At 62.3% G+C, this 27,268-nt stretch overlaps 1 protein-coding gene across 1 annotated transcript in view; it reads left to right on the top strand.

Moving 5' to 3' along the window:
• Positions 1-27,268, top strand: part of LOC142485976 (integrin alpha-L-like) — a gene marked incomplete at both ends in the record, with an annotated part of 190,777 nt that overhangs the window by 87,778 nt on the left and 75,731 nt on the right. The window contains 9 exons of the mRNA XM_075584632.1: positions 1,386-1,506; positions 13,333-13,481; positions 16,798-16,935; positions 17,014-17,217; positions 22,542-22,663; positions 22,753-22,892; positions 24,231-24,385; positions 26,178-26,291; positions 26,988-27,061. Coding sequence (XP_075440747.1) covers positions 1,386-1,506; positions 13,333-13,481; positions 16,798-16,935; positions 17,014-17,217; positions 22,542-22,663; positions 22,753-22,892; positions 24,231-24,385; positions 26,178-26,291; positions 26,988-27,061 — 1,217 coding nt within the window. The remainder of the gene's footprint in view (positions 1-1,385; positions 1,507-13,332; positions 13,482-16,797; positions 16,936-17,013; positions 17,218-22,541; positions 22,664-22,752; positions 22,893-24,230; positions 24,386-26,177; positions 26,292-26,987; positions 27,062-27,268) is intronic.

The following is a 27,268-nucleotide window of genomic DNA, read 5'->3' as shown; positions in this document are numbered from 1 at the left end:
TGCAGGGCAGTCTCTCTGAGAGCGCTCTCTCTCTCTGTCTCTTGCAGTACAGTCTCTCTGAGAGCGCTCTCTCTCTCTCTGTCTCTTGCAGGGCAGTCTCTCTGAGCGCTCTCTCTCTCTGTCTCTTGCAGGGCAGTCTCTCTGAGCGCTCTCTCTCTCTGTCTCTTGCAGCGCAGTCTCTCTGAGCGCTCTCTCTCTCTCTCTTGCAGGGCAGTCTCTCTGAGCGCTCTCTCTCTGTCTCTTGCAGCGCAGTCTCTCTGAGCGCTCTCTCTCTCTCTCTTGCAGGGCAGTCTCTCTGAGCGCTCTCTCTCTCTCTCTTGCAGGGCAGTCTCTCTGAGCGCTCTCTCTCTCTTGCAGCGCAGTCTCTCTGAGCGCTCTCTCTGTCTGTCTCTTGCAGGGCAGTCTCTCTGAGCGCTCTCTCTCTCTGTCTCTTGCAGCGCAGTCTCTCTGAGCGCTCTCTCTCTCTGTCTCTTGCAGCGCAGTCTCTCTGAGTGCTCTCTCTCTCTCTCTTGCAGGGCAGTCTCTCTGAGCGCTCTCTCTCTCTCTCTCTTGCAGCGCAGTCTCTTTGAGCGCTCTCTCTCTCTCTGTCTCTTGCAGGGCAGTCTCTCTGAGCGCTCTCTCTCTCTTGCAGCGCAGTCTCTCTGAGCGCTCTCTCTCTCTCTCTCTTGCAGGGCAGTCTCTCTGAGCTCTCTCTCTCTGTCTCTTGCAGCGCAGTCTCTCTGAGCGCTCTCTCTCTCTGTCTCTTGCAGCGCAGTCTCTCTGAGCGCTCTCTCTCTCTCTTGCAGGGCAGTCTCTCTGAGCGCTCTCTCTCTCTTGCAGCGCAGTCTCTCTGAGCGCTCTCTCTCTCTGTCTCTTGCAGGGCAGTCTCTCTGAGCGCTCTCTCTCTCTTGCAGCGCAGTCTCTCTGAGCGCTCTCTCTCTCTGTCTCTTGCAGCGCAGTCTCTCTGAGCGCTCTCTCTCTCTCTCTTGCAGGGCAGTCTCTCTGAGCGCTCTCTCTCTCTGTCTCTTGCAGCGCAGTCTCTCTGAGCGCTCTCTCTCTCTTGCAGCGCAGTCTCTCTGAGCGCTCTCTCTCTCTCTCTTGCAGGGCAGTCTCTCTGAGCGCTCTCTCTCTCTGTCTCTTGCAGCGCAGTCTCTCTGAGCACTCTCTCTCTCTCTCTTGCAGGGCAGTCTCTCTGAGCGCTCTCTCTCTCTCTCTTGCAGGGCAGTCTCTCTGAGCGCTCTCTCTCTCTTGCAGCGCAGTCTCTCTGAGCGCTCTCTCTCTCTGTCTCTTGCAGGGCAGTCTCTCTGAGCGCTCTCTCTCTCTTGCAGCGCAGTCTCTCTGAGCGCTCTCTCTCTCTGTCTCTTGCAGCGCAGTCTCTCTGAGCGCTCTCTCTCTCTCTCTTGCAGGGCAGTCTCGTGCTCGGAGACCCCGGGATATATGAGTGGTCGGGGGGGATTCTGAATGTCTCGCAGAACGAGACGCTGATGAACATGTCACGGAGCGACAACGAGACATACGGGTATCTGGGTGAGAGACTGCGAGAGACGGCTCCCTGACGCGCGGCGAGAGAGACGGCTCCCTGACGCGCGGCGAGAGAGAGACGGCTCCCTGACGCACAGAGAGAGAGACGGCTCCCTGACGCCCGGAGAGAGAGACGGCTCCCTGACGCCCGGAGAGAGAGACGGCTCCCTGACGCCCGGAGAGAGAGACGGCTCCCTGACGCACTGAGAGAGAGACGGCTCCCTGACGCGCGGCGAGAGAGACGGCTCCCTGACGCACAGAGAGAGAGACGGCTCCCTGACGCGCGGCGAGAGAGACGGCTCCCTGACGCGCGGCGAGAGAGACGGCTCCCTGACGCACAGAGAGAGAGACGGCTCCCTGACGCGCGGCGAGAGAGACGGCTCCCTGACGCGCGGCGAGAGAGACGGCTCCCTGACGCGCGGCGAGAGAGACGGCTCCCTGACACACAGAGAGAGAGACGGCTCCCTGACGCGCGCAGAGAGAGAGACGGCTCCCTGACGCACAGAGAGAGAGACGGCTCCCTGACAAACAGAGAGAGAGACGGCTCCCTGACGCACAGAGAGAGAGACGGCTCCCTGACGCACAGAGAGAGAGACGGCTCCCTGACGCCCGGAGAGAGAGACGGCTCCCTGACACACAGAGAGAGAGACGGCTCCCTGACACACAGAGAGAGAGACGGCTCCCTGACGCGCGGCGAGAGAGACGGCTCCCTGACGCACAGAGAGAGAGACGGCTCCCTGACGCACAGAGAGAGAGACGGCTCCCTGACGCCCGGAGAGAGAGACGGCTCCCTGACGCACAGAGAGAGAGACGGCTCCCTGACGCCCGGAGAGAGAGACGGCTCCCTGACGCGCGGCGAGAGAGACGGCTCCCTGACACACAGAGAGAGAGACGGCTCCCTGACGCACAGAGAGAGACGGCTCCCTGACGCACAGAGAGAGAGACGGCTCCCTGACACACAGAGAGAGAGACGGCTCCCTGACGCACAGAGAGAGAGACGGCTCCCTGACGCACAGAGAGAGAGACGGCTCCCTGACACACAGAGAGAGAGACGGCTCCCTGACGCCCGGAGAGAGAGACGGCTCCCTGACACACAGAGAGAGAGACGGCTCCCTGACACACAGAGAGAGAGACGGCTCCCTGACGCACAGAGAGAGAGACGGCTCCCTGACACACAGAGAGAGAGACGGCTCCCTGACGCACTGAGAGAGAGACGGCTCCCTGACACACAGAGAGAGAGACGGCTCCCTGACGCACAGAGAGAGAGACGGCTCCCTGACGCACAGAGAGAGAGACGGCTCCCTGACGCACAGAGAGAGAGACGGCTCCCTGACGCACAGAGAGAGAGACGGCTCCCTGACACACAGAGAGAGAGACGGCTCCCTGACACACAGAGAGAGAGACGGCTCCCTGACACACAGAGAGAGAGACGGCTCCCTGACGCACAGAGAGAGAGACGGCTCCCTGACACACAGAGAGAGAGACGGCTCCCTGACACACAGAGAGAGAGACGGCTCCCTGACACACAGAGAGAGAGACGGCTCCCTGACACACAGAGAGAGAGACGGCTCCCTGACACACAGAGAGAGACGGCTCCCTGACACACAGAGAGAGAGACGGCTCCCTGACGCACAGAGAGAGAGACGGCTCCCTGACACACAGAGAGAGAGACGGCTCCCTGACACACGGAGAGAGAGACGGCTCCCTAACACACAGAGAGAGAGACGGCTCCCTGACACACGGAGAGAGAGACGGCTCCCTGACGCACAGAGAGAGAGACGGCTCCCTGACGCACAGAGAGAGAGACGGCTCCCTAACACACAGAGAGAGAGACGGCTCCCTGACACACGGAGAGAGAGACGGCTCCCTAACACACAGAGAGAGAGACGGCTCCCTGACACACAGAGAGAGAGACGGCTCCCTGACGCCCGGAGAGAGAGACGGCTCCCTGACACACAGAGAGAGAGACGGCTCCCTGACGCGCGGAGAGAGAGACGGCTCCCTGACACACAGAGAGAGAGACGGCTCCCTGACACACAGAGAGAGAGACGGCTCCCTGACGCACAGAGAGAGACGGCTCCCTGACGCACAGAGAGAGAGACGGCTCCCTGACGCCCGGAGAGAGAGACGGCTCCCTGACGCACAGAGAGAGAGACGGCTCCCTGACGCACAGAGAGAGAGACGGCTCCCTGACGCACTGAGAGAGAGACGGCTCCCTGACGCACAGAGAGAGAGACGGCTCCCTGACGCCCGGAGAGAGAGACGGCTCCCTGACGCACAGAGAGAGAGACGGCTCCCTGACGCACAGAGAGAGAGACGGCTCCCTGACACACTGAGAGAGAGACGGCTCCCTGACACACAGAGGGAGAGACGGCTCCCTGACACACTGAGAGAGAGACGGCTCCCTGACGCACAGAGAGAGAGACGGCTCCCTGACACACAGAGAGAGAGACGGCTCCCTGACGCACAGAGAGAGAGACGGCTCCCTGACGCACAGAGAGAGAGACGGCTCCCTGACACACAGAGAGAGAGACGGCTCCCTGACGCACAGAGAGAGAGACGGCTCCCTGACGCCCGGAGAGAGAGACGGCTCCCTGACGCACAGAGAGAGAGACGGCTCCCTGACACACAGAGAGAGAGACGGCTCCCTGACACACAGAGAGAGAGACGGCTCCCTGACACACAGAGAGAGAGACGGCTCCCTGACACACAGAGAGAGAGACGGCTCCCTGACGCACAGAGAGAGAGACGGCTCCCTGACACACAGAGAGAGAGACGGCTCCCTGACGCACAGAGAGAGAGACGGCTCCCTGACGCCCGGAGAGAGAGACGGCTCCCTGACGCACAGAGAGAGAGAGACGGCTCCCTGACACACAGAGAGAGAGACGGCTCCCTGACACACAGAGAGAGAGACGGCTCCCTGACACACTGAGAGAGAGACGGCTCCCTGACGCACAGAGAGAGAGACGGCTCCCTGACACACAGAGAGAGAGACGGCACCCTGACACACAGAGAGAGAGACGGCTCCCTGACACACAGAGAGAGAGACGGCTCCCTGACGCACAGAGAGAGAGACGGCTCCCTGACGCACAGAGAGAGAGACGGCTCCCTGACGCACAGAGAGAGAGACGGCTCCCTGACGCACAGAGAGAGAGACGGCTCCCTGACGCACAGAGAGAGAGACGGCTCCCTGACACACAGAGAGAGAGACGGCTCCCTGACACACAGAGAGAGAGACGGCTCCCTGACGCACAGAGAGAGAGACGGCTCCCTGACGCACAGAGAGAGAGACGGCTCCCTGACACACAGAGAGAGAGACGGCTCCCTGACGCACAGAGAGAGAGACGGCTCCCTGACGCACAGAGAGAGAGACGGCTCCCTGACGCACAAAGAGAGAGACGGCTCCCTGACACACAGAGAGAGACAGCTCCCTGACACAGAGAGAGAGACGGCTCCCTGACGCACAGAGAGAGAGACGGCTCCCTGACGCACAGAGAGAGAGACGGCTCCCTGACGCACAGAGAGAGAGACGGCTCCCTGACGCCCGGAGAGAGAGACGGCTCCCTGACGCACAGAGAGAGAGACGGCTCCCTGACGCACTGAGAGAGAGACGGCTCCCTGACACACAGAGAGAGAGACGGCTCCCTGACGCACAGAGAGAGAGACGGCTCCCTGACACACAGAGAGAGAGACGGCTCCCTGACGCACTGAGAGAGAGACGGCTCCCTGACGCACAGAGAGAGAGACGGCTCCCTGACGCACAGAGAGAGAGACGGCTCCCTGACGCACAGAGAGAGAGACGGCTCCCTGACACACAGAGAGAGAGACGGCTCCCTGACACACAGAGAGAGAGACGGCTCCCTGACGCACTGAGAGAGAGACGGCTCCCTGACGCACAGAGAGAGAGACGGCTCCCTGACACACAGAGAGAGAGACGGCTCCCTGACACACAGAGAGAGAGACGGCTCCCTGACGCACAGAGAGAGAGACGGCTCCCTGACGCACACAGAGAGAGACGGCTCCCTGACACACAGAGAGAGAGACGGCTCCCTGACGCACAGAGAGAGAGACGGCTCCCTGACGCACTGAGAGAGAGACGGCTCCCTGACGCACTGAGAGAGAGACGGCTCCCTGACGCACAGAGAGAGAGACGGCTCCCTGACGCACAGAGAGAGAGACGGCTCCCTGACGCACAGAGAGAGAGACGGCTCCCTGACGCACAGAGAGAGAGACGGCTCCCTGACGCACAGAGAGAGAGACGGCTCCCTGACGCACAGAGAGAGAGACGGCTCCCTGACACACAGAGAGAGAGACGGCTCCCTGACACACAGAGAGAGAGACGGCTCCCTGACGCACAGAGAGAGAGACGGCTCCCTGACACACAGAGAGAGAGACGGCTCCCTGACACACAGAGAGACGGCTCCCTGACGCCCGGAGAGAGAGACGGCTCCCTGACGCACAGAGAGAGAGACGGCTCCCTGACGCACAGAGAGAGAGACGGCTCCCTGACGCACAGAGAGAGACGGCTCCCTGACGCACAGAGAGAGAGACGGCTCCCTGACGCACAGAGAGAGAGACGGCTCCCTGACGCACAGAGAGAGAGACGGCTCCCTGACGCACAGAGAGAGACGGCTCCCTGACGCACTGAGAGAGAGACGGCTCCCTGACGCACAGAGAGAGACGGCTCCCTGACGCACAGAGAGAGAGACGGCTCCCTGACACACAGAGAGAGAGACGGCTCCCTGACACACAGAGAGAGAGACGGCTCCCTGACACACAGAGAGAGAGACGGCTCCCTGACGCCCGGAGAGAGAGACGGCTCCCTGACGCACAGAGAGAGAGACGGCTCCCTGACGCACTGAGAGAGAGACGGCTCCCTGACGCCCGGAGAGAGAGACGGCTCCCTGACGCACAGAGAGAGACGGCTCCCTGACGCACAGAGAGAGAGACGGCTCCCTGACGCACAGAGAGAGAGACGGCTCCCTGACGCACAGAGAGAGACGGCTCCCTGACGCACAGAGAGAGAGACGGCTCCCTGACGCACAGAGAGAGAGACGGCTCCCTGACGCACAGAGAGAGAGACGGCTCCCTGACGCACAGAGAGAGACGGCTCCCTGACGCACTGAGAGAGAGACGGCTCCCTGACGCACAGAGAGAGACGGCTCCCTGACGCACAGAGAGAGAGACGGCTCCCTGACACACAGAGAGAGAGACGGCTCCCTGACACACAGAGAGAGAGACGGCTCCCTGACACACAGAGAGAGAGACGGCTCCCTGACGCACTGAGAGAGAGACGGCTCCCTGACACACAGAGAGAGAGACGGCTCCCTGACACACAGAGAGAGAGACGGCTCCCTGACACACAGAGAGAGAGACGGCTCCCTGACACACAGAGAGAGAGACGGCTCCCTGACGCACAGAGAGAGAGACGGCTCCCTGACGCACAGAGAGAGAGACGGCTCCCTGACGCACAGAGAGAGAGACGGCTCCCTGACGCACAGAGAGAGAGACGGCTCCCTGACACACAGAGAGAGAGACGGCTCCCTGACGCACAGAGAGAGAGACGGCTCCCTGACGCACTGAGAGAGAGACGGCTCCCTGACGCACAGAGAGAGAGACGGCTCCCTGACGCCCGGAGAGAGAGACGGCTCCCTGACGCACAGAGAGAGAGACGGCTCCCTGACGCACAGAGAGAGAGACGGCTCCCTGACGCACAGAGAGAGAGACGGCTCCCTGACACACAGAGAGAGAGACGGCTCCCTGACGCACTGAGAGAGAGACGGCTCCCTGACGCCCGGAGAGAGAGACGGCTCCCTGACGCACAGAGAGAGAGACGGCTCCCTGACGCACTGAGAGAGAGACGGCTCCCTGACGCACAGAGAGAGAGACGGCTCCCTGACGCCCGGAGAGAGAGACGGCTCCCTGACGCACAGAGAGAGAGACGGCTCCCTGACGCACTGAGAGAGAGACGGCTCCCTGACGCACAGAGAGAGAGACGGCTCCCTGACACACAGAGAGAGAGACGGCTCCCTGACGCACAGAGAGAGAGACGGCTCCCTGACACACAGAGAGAGAGACGGCTCCCTGACGCACAGAGAGAGAGACGGCTCCCTGACGCACAGAGAGAGAGACGGCTCCCTGACACACAGAGAGAGAGACGGCTCCCTGACACACAGAGAGAGAGACGGCTCCCTGACGCCCGGAGAGAGAGACGGCTCCCTGACGCACAGAGAGAGAGACGGCTCCCTGACGCACAGAGAGAGAGACGGCTCCCTGACGCACAGAGAGAGAGACGGCTCCCTGACACACAGAGAGAGAGACGGCTCCCTGACACACAGAGAGAGAGACGGCTCCCTGACGCCCGGAGAGAGAGACGGCTCCCTGACACACAGAGAGAGAGACGGCTCCCTGACGCACTGAGAGAGACGGCTCCCTGACGCACTGAGAGAGAGACGGCTCCCTGTCGCACAGAGAGAGAGACGGCTCCCTGACACACAGAGAGAGAGACGGCTCCCTGACGCACAGAGAGAGAGACGGCTCCCTGACGCACAGAGAGAGACGGCTCCCTGACGCACAGAGAGAGAGACGGCTCCCTGACGCACAGAGAGAGAGACGGCTCCCTGACGCACAGAGAGAGAGACGGCTCCCTGACGCACAGAGAGAGACGGCTCCCTGACGCACAGAGAGAGAGACGGCTCCCTGACGCACAGAGAGAGAGACGGCTCCCTGACGCCCGGAGAGAGAGACGGCTCCCTGACGCACAGAGAGAGAGACGGCTCCCTGACGCACAGAGAGAGAGACGGCTCCCTGACGCACAGAGAGAGACGGCTCCCTGACACACACAGAGAGAGACGGCTCCCTGACGCACAGAGAGAGAGACGGCTCCCTGACGCACAGAGAGAGAGACGGCTCCCTGACACACAGAGAGAGAGACGGCTCCCTGACGCACAGAGAGAGAGACGGCTCCCTGACGCACAGAGAGAGAGACGGCTCCCTGACACACAGAGAGAGAGACGGCTCCCTGACACACAGAGAGAGAGACGGCTCCCTGACGCACAGAGAGAGAGACGGCTCCCTGACGCCCGGAGAGAGAGACGGCTCCCTGACGCACAGAGAGAGAGACGGCTCCCTGACGCACAGAGAGAGAGACGGCTCCCTGACGCACAGAGAGAGAGACGGCTCCCTGACACACAGAGAGAGAGACGGCTCCCTGACGCCCGGAGAGAGAGACGGCTCCCTAACGCACTGAGAGAGAGACGGCTCCCTGACGCCCGGAGAGAGAGACGGCTCCCTGACGCGCGGCGAGAGAGACGGCTCCCTGACGCGCGGCGAGAGAGACGGCTCCCTGACGCGCGGCGAGAGAGACGGCTCCCTGACGCACAGAGAGAGAGACGGCTCCCTGACGCGCGGCGAGAGAGACGGCTCCCTGACGCACAGAGAGAGAGACGGCTCCCTGACGCACAGAGAGAGAGACGGCTCCCTGACGCACAGAGAGAGAGACGGCTCCCTGACACACAGAGAGAGAGACGGCTCCCTGACACACAGAGAGAGACGGCTCCCTGACACACAGAGAGAGAGACGGCTCCCTGACGCACAGAGAGAGAGACGGCTCCCTGACACACAGAGAGAGAGACGGCTCCCTGACACACAGAGAGAGAGACGGCTCCCTGACGCACAGAGAGAGAGACGGCTCCCTGACGCACAGAGAGAGAGACGGCTCCCTGACGCACAGAGAGAGAGACGGCTCCCTGACACACAGAGAGAGAGACGGCTCCCTGACACACTGAGAGAGAGACGGCTCCCTGACGCACAGAGAGAGAGACGGCTCCCTGACGCACAGAGAGAGAGACGGCTCCCTGACACACTGAGAGAGACGGCTCCCTGACGCACAGAGAGAGAGACGGCTCCCTGACGCACAGAGAGAGAGACGGCTCCCTGACGCACAGAGAGAGAGACGGCTCCCTGACGCACAGAGAGAGAGACGGCTCCCTGACGCACAGAGAGAGAGACGGCTCCCTGACGCACAGAGAGAGAGACGGCTCCCTGACACACAGAGAGAGAGACGGCTCCCTGACGCACAGAGAGAGAGACGGCTCCCTGACGCACAGAGAGAGAGACGGCTCCCTGACACACAGAGAGAGAGACGGCTCCCTGACACACAGAGAGAGAGACGGCTCCCTGACGCACAGAGAGAGAGACGGCTCCCTGACGCACAGAGAGAGAGACGGCTCCCTGACGCACAGAGAGAGAGACGGCTCCCTAACACACAGAGAGAGAGACGGCTCCCTGACGCACAGAGAGAGAGACGGCTCCCTAACACACAGAGAGAGAGACGGCTCCCTGACGCACAGAGAGAGAGACGGCTCCCTGACACACAGAGAGAGAGACGGCTCCCTGACACACAGAGAGAGAGACGGCTCCCTGACGCACAGAGAGAGAGACGGCTCCCTGACGCACAGAGAGAGAGACGGCTCCCTGACGCGCGGCGAGAGAGAGACGGCTCCCTGATGCCCGGAGAGAGAGACGGCTCCCTGACGCACAGAGAGAGAGACGGCTCCCTGACGCACAGAGAGAGAGACGGCTCCCTGACGCCCGGAGAGAGAGACGGCTCCCTGACGCCCGGAGAGAGAGACGGCTCCCTGACGCACTGAGAGAGAGACGGCTCCCTGACGCCCGGAGAGAGAGACGGCTCCCTGACGCACAGAGAGAGAGACGGCTCCCTGACGCACAGAGAGAGAGACGGCTCCCTGACGCACAGAGAGAGAGACGGCTCCCTGACGCGCGCGGAGAGAGAGACGGCTCCCTGACGCCCGGAGAGAGAGACGGCTCCCTGACGCCCGGAGAGAGAGACGGCTCCCTGACGCCCGGAGAGAGAGACGGCTCCCTGACGCGCGGAGAGAGAGACGGCTCCCTGACGCGCGCGGAGAGAGAGACGGCTCCCTGACGCGCGGCGAGAGAGAGACGGCTCCCTGACGCGCGCGGAGAGAGAGACGGCTCCCTGACGCACAGAGAGAGAGACGGCTCCCTGACGCCCGGAGAGAGAGACGGCTCCCTGACGCGCGGCGAGAGAGACGGCTCCCTGACGCACAGAGAGAGAGACGGCTCCCTGACGCACAGAGAGAGAGACGGCTCCCTGACGCGCGCGGAGAGAGAGACGGCTCCCTGACGCCCGGAGAGAGAGACGGCTCCCTGACGCCCGGAGAGAGAGACGGCTCCCTGACGCCCGGAGAGAGAGACGGCTCCCTGACGCGCGCGGAGAGAGACGGCTCCCTGACGCACAGAGAGAGAGACGGCTCCCTGACGCACAGAGAGAGAGACGGCTCCCTGACGCGCGGCGAGAGAGAGACGGCTCCCTGACGCACAGAGAGAGAGACGGCTCCCTGACGCACAGAGAGAGAGACGGCTCCCTGACGCACAGAGAGAGAGACGGCTCCCTGACACACAGAGAGAGAGACGGCTCCCTGACGCACAGAGAGAGAGACGGCTCCCTGACGCACAGAGAGAGAGACGGCTCCCTGACGCACAGAGAGAGAGACGGCTCCCTGACGCACAGAGAGAGAGACGGCTCCCTGACGCACAGAGAGAGAGACGGCTCCCTGACGCACAGAGAGAGAGACGGCTCCCTGACGCACAGAGAGAGAGACGGCTCCCTGACGCACAGAGAGAGAGACGGCTCCCTGACGCACTGAGAGAGAGACGGCTCCCTGACACACAGAGAGAGAGACGGCTCCCTGACACACAGAGAGAGAGACGGCTCCCTGACACACAGAGAGAGAGACGGCTCCCTGACGCACAGAGAGAGAGACGGCTCCCTGACGCACTGAGAGAGAGACGGCTCCCTGACGCACAGAGAGAGAGACGGCTCCCTGACGCACAGAGAGAGAGACGGCTCCCTGACGCACAGAGAGAGAGACGGCTCCCTGACGCACTGAGAGAGAGACGGCTCCCTGACACAGAGAGAGAGACGGCTCCCTGACGCACAGAGAGAGAGACGGCTCCCTGACGCACAGAGAGAGAGACGGCTCCCTGACGCACTGAGAGAGAGACGGCTCCCTGACGCACAGAGAGAGAGACGGCTCCCTGACGCACAGAGAGAGAGACGGCTCCCTGACGCACAGAGAGAGACGGCTCCCTGACACACAGAGAGAGAGACGGCTCCCTGACGCGCGCGGAGAGAGAGACGGCTCCCTGACGCACAGAGAGAGAGACGGCTCCCTGACGCACAGAGAGAGAGACGGCTCCCTGACGCACTGAGAGAGAGACGGCTCCCTGACGCACAGAGAGAGACGGCTCCCTGACACACAGAGAGAGAGACGGCTCCCTGACGCACTGAGAGAGAGACGGCTCCCTGACGCGCGGCGAGAGAGAGATGGCTCCCTGACGCCCGGCGAGAGACGGCTCCCTGACGCGCGGCGAGAGAGAGACGGCTCCCTGACGCGCGGCGAGAGAGAGACGGCTCCCTGACGCGCGGCGAGAGAGAGACGGCTCCCTGACGCGCGGCGAGAGAGAGACGGCTCCCTGACGCGCGGCGAGAGAGAGACGGCTCCCTGACGCGCGGCGAGAGAGACGGCTCCCTGACGCCCGGAGAGAGAGACGGCTCCCTGACGCCCGGAGAGAGAGACGGCTCCCTGACGCCCGGAGAGAGAGACGGCTCCCTGACGCCCGGAGAGAGAGACGGCTCCCTGACGCCCGGAGAGAGAGACGGCTCCCTGACGCGCGGCGAGAGAGACGGCTCCCTGACGCGCGGAGAGAGAGACGGCTCCCTGACACACAGAGAGAGAGACGGCTCCCTGACGCACAGAGAGAGAGACGGCTCCCTGACGCCCGGAGAGAGAGACGGCTCCCTGACGCGTGGCGAGAGACGGCTCCCTGACACACAGAGAGAGAGACGGCTCCCTGACGCCCGGAGAGAGAGACGGCTCCCTGACGCGTGGCGAGAGACGGCTCCCTGACACACAGAGAGAGAGACGGCTCCCTGACGCACAGAGAGAGAGACGGCTCCCTGACGCGCGGCGAGAGACGGCTCCCTGACACACAGAGAGAGAGACGGCTCCCTGACGCACTGAGAGAGAGACGGCTCCCTGACGCACAGAGAGAGAGACGGCTCCCTGACACACAGAGAGAGAGACGGCTCCCTGACGCACAGAGAGAGAGACGGCTCCCTGACACACAGAGAGAGAGACGGCTCCCTGACGCACAGAGAGAGAGACGGCTCCCTGACACACAGAGAGAGAGACGGCTCCCTGACACACAGAGAGAGAGACGGCTCCCTGACGCACTGAGAGAGACGGCTCCCTGACGCACTGAGAGAGAGACGGCTCCCTGACACACAGAGAGAGAGACGGCTCCCTGACACACAGAGAGAGAGACGGCTCCCTGACGCACAGAGAGAGAGACGGCTCCCTGACACACAGAGAGAGAGACGGCTCCCTGACGCACAGAGAGAGAGACGGCTCCCTGACGCACAGAGAGAGAGACGGCTCCCTGACGCACAGAGAGAGAGACGGCTCCCTGACGCACAGAGAGAGAGACGGCTCCCTGACACACAGAGAGAGAGACGGCTCCCTGACACACAGAGAGAGAGACGGCTCCCTGACACACAGAGAGAGAGACGGCTCCCTGACACACAGAGAGAGAGACGGCTCCCTGACGCACAGAGAGAGAGACGGCTCCCTGACGCACAGAGAGAGAGACGGCTCCCTGACGCGCGGAGAGAGAGATGGCTCCCTGACGCGCGGAGAGAGACGGCTCCCTGGCGCACAGCTCCGGAGGGTCTGAGACAGCCCCTGAATAGAGACGTTGTGAGAGCGCTGTGTGACTGTCTCACTGCAGGTTACTCCGTGAGACTGCTCCGGACGCAGGAGGGACTGTTCTGTGTGGCCGGGGCCCCGAGATACGATTACCGTGGTCAGGTGACCTTACTACGAGAGCGCACGGACGGGAGTGGGTGGGAAGAGATACAGAGACTGCAGGGAGAACAGGTAAGAAAAAAAGAGACTGCAATATATGTGCTGTGCTCGCAAGGCACTCTCTCCATGCGTGCTCTCCCTGTGCCTGAGCTCTCTCCTTGCGCTCTCTGTCTCCCTGCGCTCTCTCACTCTCTCCCTGCGCTCTCTGTCTCCCTGCGCTCTCTCAGTCTCCCTGCGCTCTCTCAGTCTCCCTGCGCTCTCACTCTCTCCCTGCGCTCTTTCAGTCTCCCTGCGCTCTCTCTCTCTCTCCCTGCGCTCTCTCAGTCTCCCTGCGCTCTCTCACTCTCTCCCTGCGCTCTCTCACTCTCTCCCTGCGCCCTCTCAGTCTCCCTGCGCTCTCATGCTCTCTCCCTGCGCTCTCTGTCTCCCTGCGCTCTCTGTCTCCCTGCGCTCTCACTCTCTCCCTGCGCTCTTTCAGTCTCCCTGCGCTCTCTCACTCTCTCCCTGCGCTCTCTCAGTCTCCCTGCGCTCTCTCACTCTCTCCCTGCGCTCTCTCACTCTCTCCCTGCGCTCTCTCACTCTCTCCCTGCGCTCTCTCACTCTCTCCCTGCGCTCTCTCAGTCTCCCTGCGCTCTCATGCTCTCTCCCTGCGCTCTCTGTCTCCCTGCGCTCTCTCACTCTCTCCCTGCGCTCTCATGCTCTACCTGCGCTCTCTCACTCTCTCCCTGCGCTCTCTCACTCTCTCCCTGCGCTCTCTCACTCTCCCTGCGCTCTCTCACTCTCTCCCTGCGCTCTCTCACTCTCTCCCTGCGCTCTCTCACTCTCTCCCTGCGCTCTCTCACTCTCTCCCTGCGCTCTCTCACTCTCTCCCTGCGCTCTCATGCTCTACCTGCGCCTCCTCTCGCTGCGTGCTCTCTCTCTCTCGCTGCGCTCTCACTCTCTCGCTGCGTGCTCTCACTCTCTCGCTGCGTGCTCTCACTCTCTCGCTGCGCTCTCTCTCTCTCCCTGCGCTCTCTCACTCTCCCTGCGCTCTCACTCTCTCCCTGCGCTCTCACTCTCCCTGCGCTCTCTCACTCTCTCCCTGCGCTCTCTCACTCTCTCCCTGCGATCTCATGCTCTACCTGCGCCTTCTCTCACTGTGTGCTCTCACTCTCTCCCTGCGCTCTCTCACTCTCTCCCTGTGCTCTCTCACTCTCCCACTGCGCTCTCTCCCTGCGCTCTCACTCTCTCCCCCTGCGCGCTCTCACTGCGCTCTCATGCTCTACCTGCGCCTCCTCTCGCTGCGTGCTCTCTCTCTCTCCCTGCGCTCTCTCAGTCTCCCTGCGCTCTCATGCTCTCTCCCTGCGCTCTCTGTCTCCCTGCGCTCTCTCACTCTCTCCCTGCGCTCTCATGCTCTACCTGCGCTCTCTCACTCTCTCCCTGCGCTCTCTCACTCTCTCCCTGCGCTCTCTCACTCTCCCTGCGCTCTCTCACTCTCTCCCTGCGCTCTCTCACTCTCTCCCTGCGCTCTCTCACTCTCTCCCTGCGCTCTCTCACTCTCTCCCTGCGCTCTCATGCTCTACCTGCGCCTCCTCTCGCTGCGTGCTCTCTCTCTCTCGCTGCGCTCTCACTCTCTCGCTGCATGCTCTCACTCTCTCGCTGCGTGCTCTCACTCTCTCGCTGCGCTCTCTCTCTCTCCCTGCGCTCTCTCACTCTCCCTGCGCTCTCACTCTCTCCCTGCGCTCTCACTCTCCCTGCGCTCTCTCACTCTCTCCCTGCGCTCTCTCACTCTCTCCCTGCGCTCTCTCACTCTCTCCCTGCGCTCTCATGCTCTACCTGCGCCTCCTCTCACTGCGTGCTCTCACTCTCTCCCTGCGCTCTCTCACTCTCTCCCTGCGCTCTCTCACTCTCTCCCTGCGTGCTCTCACTCTCTCCCTGCGCTCTCTCACTCTCCCCCTGCGCTCTCTCCCTGCGCTCTCACTCTCTCCCTGCGCTCTCACTCTCCCCCTGCGCTCTCTCACTCTCCCCCTGCGCTCTCTCACTCTCCCCCTGCGCTCTCTCACTGCGCTCTCATGCTCTACCTGCGCCTCCTCTCGCTGCGTGCTCTCTCTCTCTCGCTGCGCGCTCTCACTCTCTCCCTGCGTTCTCTCACTCTCCCTGCGCTCTCATGCTCTACCTGCGCCTCCTCTCGCTGCGTGCTCTCACTCTCTCCCTGCGCTCTCACTCTCTCCCTGCGCTCTCTCACTCTCCCCCTGCGCTCTCTCAATCTCTCCCTGTGCTCTCATGCTCTACCTGCGCCTCCTCTCGCTGCGTGCTCTCACTCTATCCCTGCGCTCTCTCACTCTCTCCCTGCTCTCTCACACTCTCCCTGCGCTCTCTCTCTCTCGCTGCGCGCTCTCACTCTCTCCCTGCGCTCTCTCACTCTCTCCCTGCGCTCTCTCACTCTCTCCCTGTGCTCTCACTCCCTCCCTGCGCTCTCTCACTCTCTCCCTGCGCTCTCACTCTCCCCCTGCGCTCTCTCACTCTCCCCCTGCGCTCTCTCACTTTCTCCCTGCGCTCTCATGCTCTACCTGCGCCTCCTCTCACTGCGTGCTCTCTCTCTCTCGCTGCGCGCTCTCACTCTCTCCCTGCGCTCTCTCACTCTCCCTGCGCTCTCATGCTCTACCTGCGCCTCCTCTCGCTGCGTGCTCTCACTCTCTCCCTGCGCTCTCTCACTCTCTCCCTGCGCTCTCTCACTCTCTCCCTGCGCTCTCTCACTCTCTACCTGCGCTCTCACTCTCTCCCTGCGCGCTCTCACTCTCTCCCTGCGCGCTCTCACTCTCTCCCTGCGCTCTCTCACTCTCCCTGCGCTCTCATGCTCTACCTGCGCCTCCTCTCGCTGCGTGCTCTCTCTCTCTCGCTGCGCGCTCTCACTCTCTCCCTGCGCTCTCTCACTCTCCCTGCGCTCTAATGCTCTACCTGCGCCTCCTCTCGCTACGTGCTCTCACTCTCTCCCTGCGCTCTCTCACTCTCTCCCTGCGCTCTCTCACTCTCTCCCTGCGCTCTCTCACTCTCTCCCTGCGCTCTCTCACTCTCTCCCTGCGCTCTCTCACTCTCTCCCTGCGCGCTCTCTCACTCTCTCCCTGCACGCTCTCACTCTCTCCCTGCGCTCTCTCACTCTCTCCCTGCGCTCTCTCACTCTCTCCCTGCGCTCTCTCACTCTCTCCCTGCGCTCTCTCACTCTCTCCCTGCGCTCTCTCACTCTCTCCCCGCGCTCTCTCACTCTCTCCCCGCGCTCTCTCACTCTCTCCCTGCGCTCTCTCACTCTCTCCCTGCGCTCTCTCACTCTCTCCCTGCGCTCTCTCACTCTCTCCCTGCGCTCTCTCACTCTCTCCCTGCGCTCTCTCACTCTCTCCCTGCGCTCTCTCAGGTCGGCTCATACTTTGGCTCGGAGATAGCGCTCTCTGACATGGACCGGGACGGTCTCACAGACTTGCTGTTTCTCTCGGCTCCTCACTATCAGGAAGAGAGACGAGGCGGGCGAGTCTCGGTCTGTCTCTTCTCAGATGTGAGTGTCAGGTCTCGGGGAGTCTCATGGTGTGAGAGTGTCTCAGTGTGTGCCCCTCTGTGACGCTCTCTCCCGCAGGGCACTATCTCATGTCCCGGCACTCTCCGTGGGGAGCTGGGGCACCCTCTCGCACGCTTCGGAGCGGCTGTCTCGACGCTCTGGGACCTGGATGGGGACGGTCTCAGTGAGGTGGCCGTGGGAGCGCCGGACGAGACAGATGGGAGGGGAGCGCTCTATATATTCAATGGAGAGAGCGCAGGGGTGCGGGAGACCTACAGCCAGGTAAGAGAGAGGAGGGAGAAAGTGACAGACAGGGAAGAGAGAGGCAGACAGGGAAGAGAGAGACGGACAGGGAAGAGAGAGGCGGACAGGGAAGAGAGAGACGGACAGGGAAGAGAGAGGCGGACAGGGAAGAGAGAGGCGGACAGGGAAGAGAGAGGCGGACAGGGAAGAGAGAGGCGGACAGGGAAGAGAGAGGCGGACAGGGAAGAGAGAGGCGGACAGGGAAGAGAGAGGCGGACAGGGAAGAGAGAGGCGGACAGGGAAGAGAGAGGCGGACAGGGGAGAGAGAGGCGGACAGGGGAGAGAGAGGCGGACAGGGGAGAGAGAGGCGGACAGGGGAGAGAGAGGCGGACAGGGGAGAGAGAGGCGGACAGGGGAGAGAGAGGCGGACAGGGGAGAGAGAGGCGGACAGGGGAGAGAGAGGCGGACAGGGGAGAGAGAGGCGGACAGGGGAGAGAGAGGCGGACAGGGGAGAGAGAGGCGGACAGGGGAGAGAGAGGCGGACAGGGGAGAGAGAGGCGGACAGGGGAGAGAGAGGCGGACAGGGAAGAGAGAGGCGGACAGGGAAGAGAGAGGCGGACAGGGAAGAGAGAGGCGGACAGGGAAGAGAGAGGCGGACAGGGAAGAGAGAGGCGGACAGGGAAGAGAGAGGCGGACAGGGAAGAGAGAGGCGGACAGGGAAGAGAGAGGCGGACAGGGAAGAGAGAGGCGGACAGGGAAGAGAGAGGCGGACAGGGAAGAGAGAGGCGGACAGGGAAGAGAGAGGCGGACAGGGAAGAGAGAGGCGGACAGGGAAGAGAGAGGCGGACAGGGAAGAGAGAGGCGGACAGGGAAGAGAGAGGCGGACAGGGAAGAGAGAGGCGGACAGGGAAGAGAGAGGCGGACAGGGAAGAGAGAGGCGGACAGGGAAGAGAGAGGCGGACAGGGAAGAGAGAGGCGGACAGGGAAGAGAGAGGCGGACAGGGAAGAGAGAGGCGGACAGGGAAGAGAGAGGCGGACAGGGAAGAGAGAGGCGGACAGGGAAGAGAGAGGCGGACAGGGAAGAGAGAGGCGGACAGGGAAGAGAGAGGCGGACAGGGAAGAGAGAGGCGGACAGGGAAGAGAGAGGCGGACAGGGAAGAGAGAGAGAGGCGGACCGGGAAGAGAGAGAGAGAGGCGGACCGGGAAGAGAGAGAGAGAGGCGGACCGGGAAGAGAGAGAGAGGCGGACCGGGAAGAGAGAGAGAGGCGGACCGGGAAGAGAGAGAGAGGCGGACCGGGAAGAGAGAGACAGGCGGACCGGGAAGAGAGAGACAGGCGGACCGGGAAGAGAGAGACAGGCGGACCGGGAAGAGAGAGACAGGCGGACCGGGAAGAGAGAGACAGGCGGACCGGGAAGAGAGAGACAGGCGGACCGGGAAGAGAGAGACAGGCGGACCGGGAAGAGAGAGACAGGCGGACCGGGAAGAGAGAGACAGGCGGACCGGGAAGAGAGAGACAGGCGGACCGGGAAGAGAGAGACAGGCGGACCGGGAAGAGAGAGACAGGCGGACCGGGAAGAGAGAGACAGGCGGACCGGGAAGAGAGAGACAGGCGGACCGGGAAGAGAGAGACAGGCGGACCGGGAAGAGAGAGACAGGCGGACCGGGAAGAGAGAGACAGGCGGACCGGGAAGAGAGAGACAGGCGGACCGGGAAGAGAGAGACAGGCGGACCGGGAAGAGAGAGACAGGCGGACCGGGAAGAGAGAGACAGGCGGACCGGGAAGAGAGAGACAGGCGGACCGGGAAGAGAGAGACAGGCGGACCGGGAAGAGAGAGACAGGCGGACCGGGAAGAGAGAGACAGGCGGACCGGGAAGAGAGAGACAGGCGGACCGGGAAGAGAGAGACAGGCGGACCGGGAAGAGAGAGACAGGCGGACCGGGAAGAGAGAGACAGGCGGACCGGGAAGAGAGAGACAGGCGGACCGGGAAGAGAGAGACAGGCGGACCGGGAAGAGAGAGACAGGCGGACCGGGAAGAGAGAGACAGGCGGACCGGGAAGAGAGAGACAGGCGGACCGGGAAGAGAGAGACAGGCGGACCGGGAAGAGAGAGACAGGCGGACCGGGAAGAGAGAGACAGGCGGACCGGGAAGAGAGAGACAGGCGGACCGGGAAGAGAGAGACAGGCGGACCGGGAAGAGAGAGACAGGCGGACCGGGAAGAGAGAGACAGGCGGACCGGGAAGAGAGAGACAGGCGGACCGGGAAGAGAGAGACAGGCGGACCGGGAAGAGAGAGACAGGCGGACCGGGAAGAGAGAGACAGGCGGACCGGGAAGAGAGAGACAGGCGGACCGGGAAGAGAGAGACAGGCGGACCGGGAAGAGAGAGACAGGCGGACCGGGAAGAGAGAGACAGGCGGACCGGGAAGAGAGAGACAGGCGGACCGGGAAGAGAGAGACAGGCGGACCGGGAAGAGAGAGACAGGCGGACCGGGAAGAGAGAGACAGGCGGACCGGGAAGAGAGAGACAGGCGGACCGGGAAGAGAGAGACAGGCGGACCGGGAAGAGAGAGACAGGCGGACCGGGAAGAGAGAGACAGGCGGACCGGGAAGAGAGAGACAGGCGGACCGGGAAGAGAGAGACAGGCGGACCGGGAAGAGAGAGACAGGCGGACCGGGAAGAGAGAGACAGGCGGACCGGGAAGAGAGAGACAGGCGGACCGGGAAGAGAGAGACAGGCGGACCGGGAAGAGAGAGACAGGCGGACCGGGAAGAGAGAGACAGGCGGACCGGGAAGAGAGAGACAGGCGGACCGGGAAGAGAGAGACAGGCGGACCGGGAAGAGAGAGACAGGCGGACCGGGAAGAGAGAGACAGGCGGACCGGGAAGAGAGAGACAGGCGGACCGGGAAGAGAGAGACAGGCGGACCGGGAAGAGAGAGACAGGCGGACCGGGAAGAGAGAGACAGGCGGACCGGGAAGAGAGAGACAGGCGGACCGGGAAGAGAGAGACAGGCGGACCGGGAAGAGAGAGACAGGCGGACCGGGAAGAGAGAGACAGGCGGACCGGGAAGAGAGAGACAGGCGGACCGGGAAGAGAGAGACAGGCGGACCGGGAAGAGAGAGACAGGCGGACCGGGAAGAGAGAGACAGGCGGACCGGGAAGAGAGAGACAGGCGGACCGGGAAGAGAGAGACAGGCGGACCGGGAAGAGAGAGACAGGCGGACCGGGAAGAGAGAGACAGGCGGACCGGGAAGAGAGAGACAGGCGGACCGGGAAGAGAGAGACAGGCGGACCGGGAAGAGAGAGACAGGCGGACCGGGAAGAGAGAGACAGGCGGACCGGGAAGAGAGAGACAGGCGGACCGGGAAGAGAGAGACAGGCGGACCGGGAAGAGAGAGACAGGCGGACCGGGAAGAGAGAGACAGGCGGACCGGGAAGAGAGAGACAGGCGGACCGGGAAGAGAGAGACAGGCGGACCGGGAAGAGAGAGACAGGCGGACCGGGAAGAGAGAGACAGGCGGACCGGGAAGAGAGAGACAGGCGGACCGGGAAGAGAGAGACAGGCGGACCGGGAAGAGAGAGACAGGCGGACCGGGAAGAGAGAGACAGGCGGACCGGGAAGAGAGAGACAGGCGGACCGGGAAGAGAGAGACAGGCGGACCGGGAAGAGAGAGACAGGCGGACCGGGAAGAGAGAGACAGGCGGACCGGGAAGAGAGAGACAGGCGGACCGGGAAGAGAGAGACAGGCGGACCGGGAAGAGAGAGACAGGCGGACCGGGAAGAGAGAGACAGGCGGACCGGGAAGAGAGAGACAGGCGGACCGGGAAGAGAGAGACAGGCGGACCGGGAAGAGAGAGACAGGCGGACCGGGAAGAGAGAGACAGGCGGACCGGGAAGAGAGAGACAGGCGGACCGGGAAGAGAGAGACAGGCGGACCGGGAAGAGAGAGACAGGCGGACCGGGAAGAGAGAGACAGGCGGACCGGGAAGAGAGAGACAGGCGGACCGGGAAGAGAGAGACAGGCGGACCGGGAAGAGAGAGACAGGCGGACCGGGAAGAGAGAGACAGGCGGACCGGGAAGAGAGAGACAGGCGGACCGGGAAGAGAGAGACAGGCGGACCGGGAAGAGAGAGACAGGCGGACCGGGAAGAGAGAGACAGGCGGACCGGGAAGAGAGAGACAGGCGGACCGGGAAGAGAGAGACAGGCGGACCGGGAAGAGAGAGACAGGCGGACCGGGAAGAGAGAGACAGGCGGACCGGGAAGAGAGAGACAGGCGGACCGGGAAGAGAGAGACAGGCGGACCGGGAAGAGAGAGACAGGCGGACCGGGAAGAGAGAGACAGGCGGACCGGGAAGAGAGAGACAGGCGGACCGGGAAGAGAGAGACAGGCGGACCGGGAAGAGAGAGACAGGCGGACCGGGAAGAGAGAGACAGGCGGACCGGGAAGAGAGAGACAGGCGGACCGGGAAGAGAGAGACAGGCGGACCGGGAAGAGAGAGACAGGCGGACCGGGAAGAGAGAGACAGGCGGACCGGGAAGAGAGAGACAGGCGGACCGGGAAGAGAGAGACAGGCGGACCGGGAAGAGAGAGACAGGCGGACCGGGAAGAGAGAGACAGGCGGACCGGGAAGAGAGAGACAGGCGGACCGGGAAGAGAGAGACAGGCGGACCGGGAAGAGAGAGACAGGCGGACCGGGAAGAGAGAGACAGGCGGACCGGGAAGAGAGAGACAGGCGGACCGGGAAGAGAGAGACAGGCGGACCGGGAAGAGAGAGACAGGCGGACCGGGAAGAGAGAGACAGGCGGACCGGGAAGAGAGAGACAGGCGGACCGGGAAGAGAGAGACAGGCGGACCGGGAAGAGAGAGACAGGCGGACCGGGAAGAGAGAGACAGGCGGACCGGGAAGAGAGAGACAGGCGGACCGGGAAGAGAGAGACAGGCGGACCGGGAAGAGAGAGACAGGCGGACCGGGAAGAGAGAGACAGGCGGACCGGGAAGAGAGAGACAGGCGGACCGGGAAGAGAGAGACAGGCGGACCGGGAAGAGAGAGACAGGCGGACCGGGAAGAGAGAGACAGGCGGACCGGGAAGAGAGAGACAGGCGGACCGGGAAGAGAGAGACAGGCGGACCGGGAAGAGAGAGACAGGCGGACCGGGAAGAGAGAGACAGGCGGACCGGGAAGAGAGAGACAGGCGGACCGGGAAGAGAGAGACAGACGGACCGGGAAGAGAGACAGCTAGCACACCAGCCAGTGAGTTGACCCCTGTGCCCGGCCCTTGACCTCTGTACCCGGCCCTTGACCCCTGTGCCTGGCCCTTGACCCCTGTGCCCTTGTTTCCTGTGCCCCCTCTCTGCAGCGTGTGCTGGGCCCCCCCGGGGGGCGGGGCTTCGGACTGTCCATTCACGGGGTGCGGGACATGACGGGGGACGGACTGACGGACATTGCTGTGGGATCCTGGGGTCATGTGACCCTGCACAGGTCAGAGGGCGTGGGGGAGGGGGTGGGACATTAGGGGCAGAGTTAAAAGGTCACGGTGTTGTCTTCACCTCTGACCCTCCTCCACACAGGTCGCGACCTCTCCTTAATGTGACCGCGAATGTGACCTTTGACCCACAAGAAATCCCCATTCCAAATGAGGAGAATTGTAAGAACGAAGTGACCCTGCGGGCATGTGTGTACCCCGAGATCCTGACACCCCAATACACAGGTACTGCACCCCGAGATCCTGACACCCCAATACACAGGTACTGCACCCCGACATCCTGACACCCCAATACACAGGTACTGCACCCCGAGATCCTGACACCCCAATACACAGGTACTGCACCCCGAGATCCTGACACCCCAATACACAGGTACTGCACCCCGAGATCCTGACACCCCAATACACAGGTACTGCACCCTGAGATCCTGACACCCCAATACACAGGTACTGCACCCTGAGATCCTGACACCCCAATACACAGGTACTGCACCCCGAGATCCTGACACCCCAATACACAGGTACTGCACCCCGAGATCCTGACACCCCAATACACAGGTACTGCACCCCGAGATCCTGACACCCCAATACACAGGTACTGCACCCCGAGATCCTGACACCCCGATACACAGGTACTGCACCCCGAGATCCTGACACCCCGATACACAGGTACTGCACCCCGAGATCCTGACACCCCAATACACAGGTACTGCACCCCGAGATCCTGACACCCCAATACACAGGTACTGCACCCCGAGATCCTGACACCCCGATACACAGGTACTGCACCCTGAGACCCTGACACCCCGATACACAGGTACTGCACCCCGAGATCCTGACACCCCAATACACAGGTACTGCACCCTGAGATCCTGACACCCCGATACACAGGTACTGCACCCCGAGATCCTGACACCCCGATACACAGGTACTGCACCCTGAGATCCTGACACCCCGATACACAGGTACTGCACCCTGAGATCCTGACACCCCGATACACAGGTACTGCACCCTGAGATCCTGACACCCCGATACACGGGTACTGCACCCTGAGATCCTGACATCCCGATACACGGGTACTGCACCCTGAGATCCTGACACCCCGATACACAGGTACTGCACCCTGAGATCCTGACACCCCATTACACAGGTACTGCACCCCGAGATCCTGACACCCCAATACACAGGTACTGCACCCCGAGATCCTGACACCCCAATACACAGGGTACTGCACCCTGAGATCCTGACACCCCATTACACAGATACTGCACCCCGAGATCCTGACACCCCAATACACAGGTACTGCACCCCGAGATCCTGACACTCCAATACACAGGTACTGCAACCTGAGATCCTGACACCCCAATACACAGGTACTGCCCCCTGTGACCCTGACACCCTGATACACAGGTACTGCACCCCTGGAGCCTGACACCCCGATACTGCACCCCGGAGCCTGACACCCCGATACACTGGTACTGCACCCCGTAACCCTATCACCCCAAGATTCGGATGAAATATTTCTGGGGGTCTCTCACTCTCTTGTCCTGCTCTCTCTCACAGGACCCTTGGCTGTGTCGCTCTTTTACTCTCTGATTCTGGATTCGGGGCGTCTCAGGAGTCGGGTCTCATTCAGGAACCGAGAGCGAGACATCAACGAGACCGTTCACATCCGAGGGGAGGGACCAGAGTGTCAGAATTTCTCCATAGCACTCTCGGTGAGACAGCTCTGTCTCTGTATCCACAGTGTGTCTCTCACCGTGTGTCTCAGACTTTTCCGGTCCCTCTGTCTGTCTGTCTCTCGGTGTCACTCTGCGTGTCTCTCGGTGTCACTCTGCGTGTCTCTCGGTGTCACTCTGCGTGTCTCTCTGTGTCACTCTGCGTGTCTCTCTGTGTCACTCTGCGTGTCTCTCGGTGTCACTCTGCGTGTCTCTCGGTGTCACTCTGCGTGTCTCTCGGTCTCACTCTGCGTGTCTCTCGGTGTCACTTTGCGTGTCTCTCGGTGTCACTCTGCGTGTCTCTCGGTGTCACTCTGCGTGTCTCTCGGTGTCACTCTGCGTGTCTCTCGGTCTCACTCTGCGTGTCTCTCGGTCTCACTCTGCGTGTCTCTCGGTCTCACTCTGCATGTCTCTCGGTCTCACTCTGCGTGTCTCTCGGTCTCACTCTCTCTGTCTCAGGACTGCTCTCTGGAGGATGTCTCTCCCGTGTGGGTGTCTCTCTCTGACACAGGATGTCTCTCAGTCTCTCTCTCTCTCTGTCTCAGGACTGCTCTCTGGAGGATGTCTCTCCCGTGTGGGTGTCTCTCTCTGACCCAGGATGTCTCTCAGTGTCTCTCTCTCTCTGTCTCAGGACTGCTCTCTGGAGGATGTCTCTCCCGTGTGGGTGTCTCTCTCTGACACAGGGTGTCTCTCAGTCTCTCTCTCTCTGTCTCAGGACTGCTCTCTGGAGGATGTCTCTCCCGTGCAGGTGTCTCTCTCTGACACAGGATGTCTCTCAGTGTCTCTCTCTCTGTCTCAGGACTGCTCTCTGGAGGATGTCTCTCTCTGACACAGGATGTCTCTCAGTGTCTCTCTCTCTGTCTCAGGACTGCTCTCTGGAGGATGTCTCTCCCGTGCGGGTGTCTCTCTCTGACACAGAATGTCTCTCAGTGTCTCTCTCTCTGTCTCAGGACTGCTCTCTGAAGGATGTCTCTCCCGTGCGGGTGTCTCTCGGTCTCTCTCTGACACAGGATGTCTCTCGGTCTCTCTCTCTCTCTGTCTCAGGACTGCTCTCTGGAGGATGTCTCTCCCGTGTGGGTGTCTCTCTCTGACACAGGGTGTCTCTCAGTGTCTCTCTCTCTGTCTCAGGACTGCTCTCTGGAGGATGTCTCTCCCGTGCGGGTGTCTCTCGGTCTCTCTCTCTCTCTGTCTCAGGACTGCTCTCTGGAGGATGTCTCTCCCGTGTGGGTGTCTCTCTCTGACACAGGGTGTCTCTCAGTCTCTCTCTCTGTCTCAGGACTGCTCTCTGGAGGATGTCTCTCCCGTGCGGGTGTCTCTCTCTCTGACACAGGGTGTCTCTCAGTCTCTCTCTCTCTGTCTCAGGACTGCTCTCTGGAGGATGTCTCTCCCGTGCGGGTGTCTCTCTCTCTGACACAGGGTGTCTCTCAGTCTCTCTCTCTCTGTCTCAGGACTGCTCTCTGGAGGATGTCTCTCCCGTGCGGGTGTCTCTCTCTCTGACACAGGGTGTCTCTCGGTCTCTCTCTCTCTGTCTCAGGACTGCTCTCTGGAGGATGTCTCTCCCGTGCGGGTGTCTCTCTCTCTGACACAGGGTGTCTCTCGGTCTCTCTCTCTCTGTCTCAGGACTGCTCTCTGGAGGATGTCTCTCCCGTGCGGGTGTCTCTCTCTCTGACACAGGGTGTCTCTCAGTCTCTCTCTCTCTGTCTCAGGACTGCTCTCTGGAGGATGTCTCTCCCGTGCGGGTGTCTCTCTCTCTGACACAGGGTGTCTCTCAGTCTCTCTCTCTCTGTCTCAGGACTGCTCTCTGGAGGATGTCTCTCCCGTGCGGGTGTCTCTCGGTCTCTCTCTGACACAGGGTGTCTCTCAGTGGCTCCTCTCTCCGTCCTGCCGTCCTACAGCCATCTCCGAGGTGTGACCTCTGACCCTGCGGTGACCCGCTAATGTCAGCAATCCAGTGACATCATCATGTCCCTGTGATGTCATCATACCCCTTTCATGTTTATTGTGCCCCTGTGATCTCACTGCGCCCCTGTGATCTCACTGCGCCCCTGTGATGTCACTGCGCCCCTGTGATGTCACTGCGCCCCTGTGATGTCACTGCGCCCCTGTGATGTCACTGCGCCCCTGTGATGTCACTGCGCCCCTGTGATGTCACTGCGCCCCTGTGATGTCACTGCGCCCCTGTGATGTCACTGCGCCCCTGTGATGTCACTGCGCCCCTGTGATGTCACTGCGCCCCTGTGATGTCACTGCGCCCCTGTGATGTCACTGCGCCCCTGTGATGTCACTGCGCCCCTGTGATGTCACTGCGCCCCTGTGATGTCACTGCGCCCCTGTGATGTCACTGCGCCCCTGTGATGTCACTGCGCCCCTGTGATGTCACTGCGCCCCTGTGATGTCACTGCGCCCCTGTGATGTCACTGCGCCCCTGTGATGTCACTGCGCCCCTGTGATGTCACTGCGCCCCTGTGATGTCACTGCGCCCCTGTGATGTCACTGCGCCCCTGTGATGTCACTGCGCCCCTGTGATGTCACTGCGCCCCTGTGATGTCACTGCGCCCCTGTGATGTCACTGCGCCCCTGTGATGTCACCGCGTCTCCGCAGGTCCCGTTCCAGCAGAGCTGTGGCAGTGACGATGTCTGTGAGCCGGATCTCAGCGTGAGCTTCCAATCCAAGGGGTATGTACCTCTAGGACAGGACAGAGCCCGGCACCTCTAGGACAGGAGGGAGCCCGGCACCTCTAGGACAGGAGGGAGCCCGGCACCTCTAGGACAGGAGGGAGCCCGGCACCTCTAGGACAGGAGGGAGCCCGGCACCTCTAGGACAGGAGGGAGCCCGGCACCTCTAGGACAGGAGGGAGCCCGGCACCTCTAGGACAGGAGGGA

This window comes from Ascaphus truei, unplaced genomic scaffold (genome assembly GCF_040206685.1).
Source record: "Ascaphus truei isolate aAscTru1 unplaced genomic scaffold, aAscTru1.hap1 HAP1_SCAFFOLD_689, whole genome shotgun sequence".
NCBI classification, from domain to species: Eukaryota; Metazoa; Chordata; class Amphibia; order Anura; family Ascaphidae; genus Ascaphus; species Ascaphus truei.
This window is presented reverse-complemented; position numbering and strand designations above follow the sequence as displayed.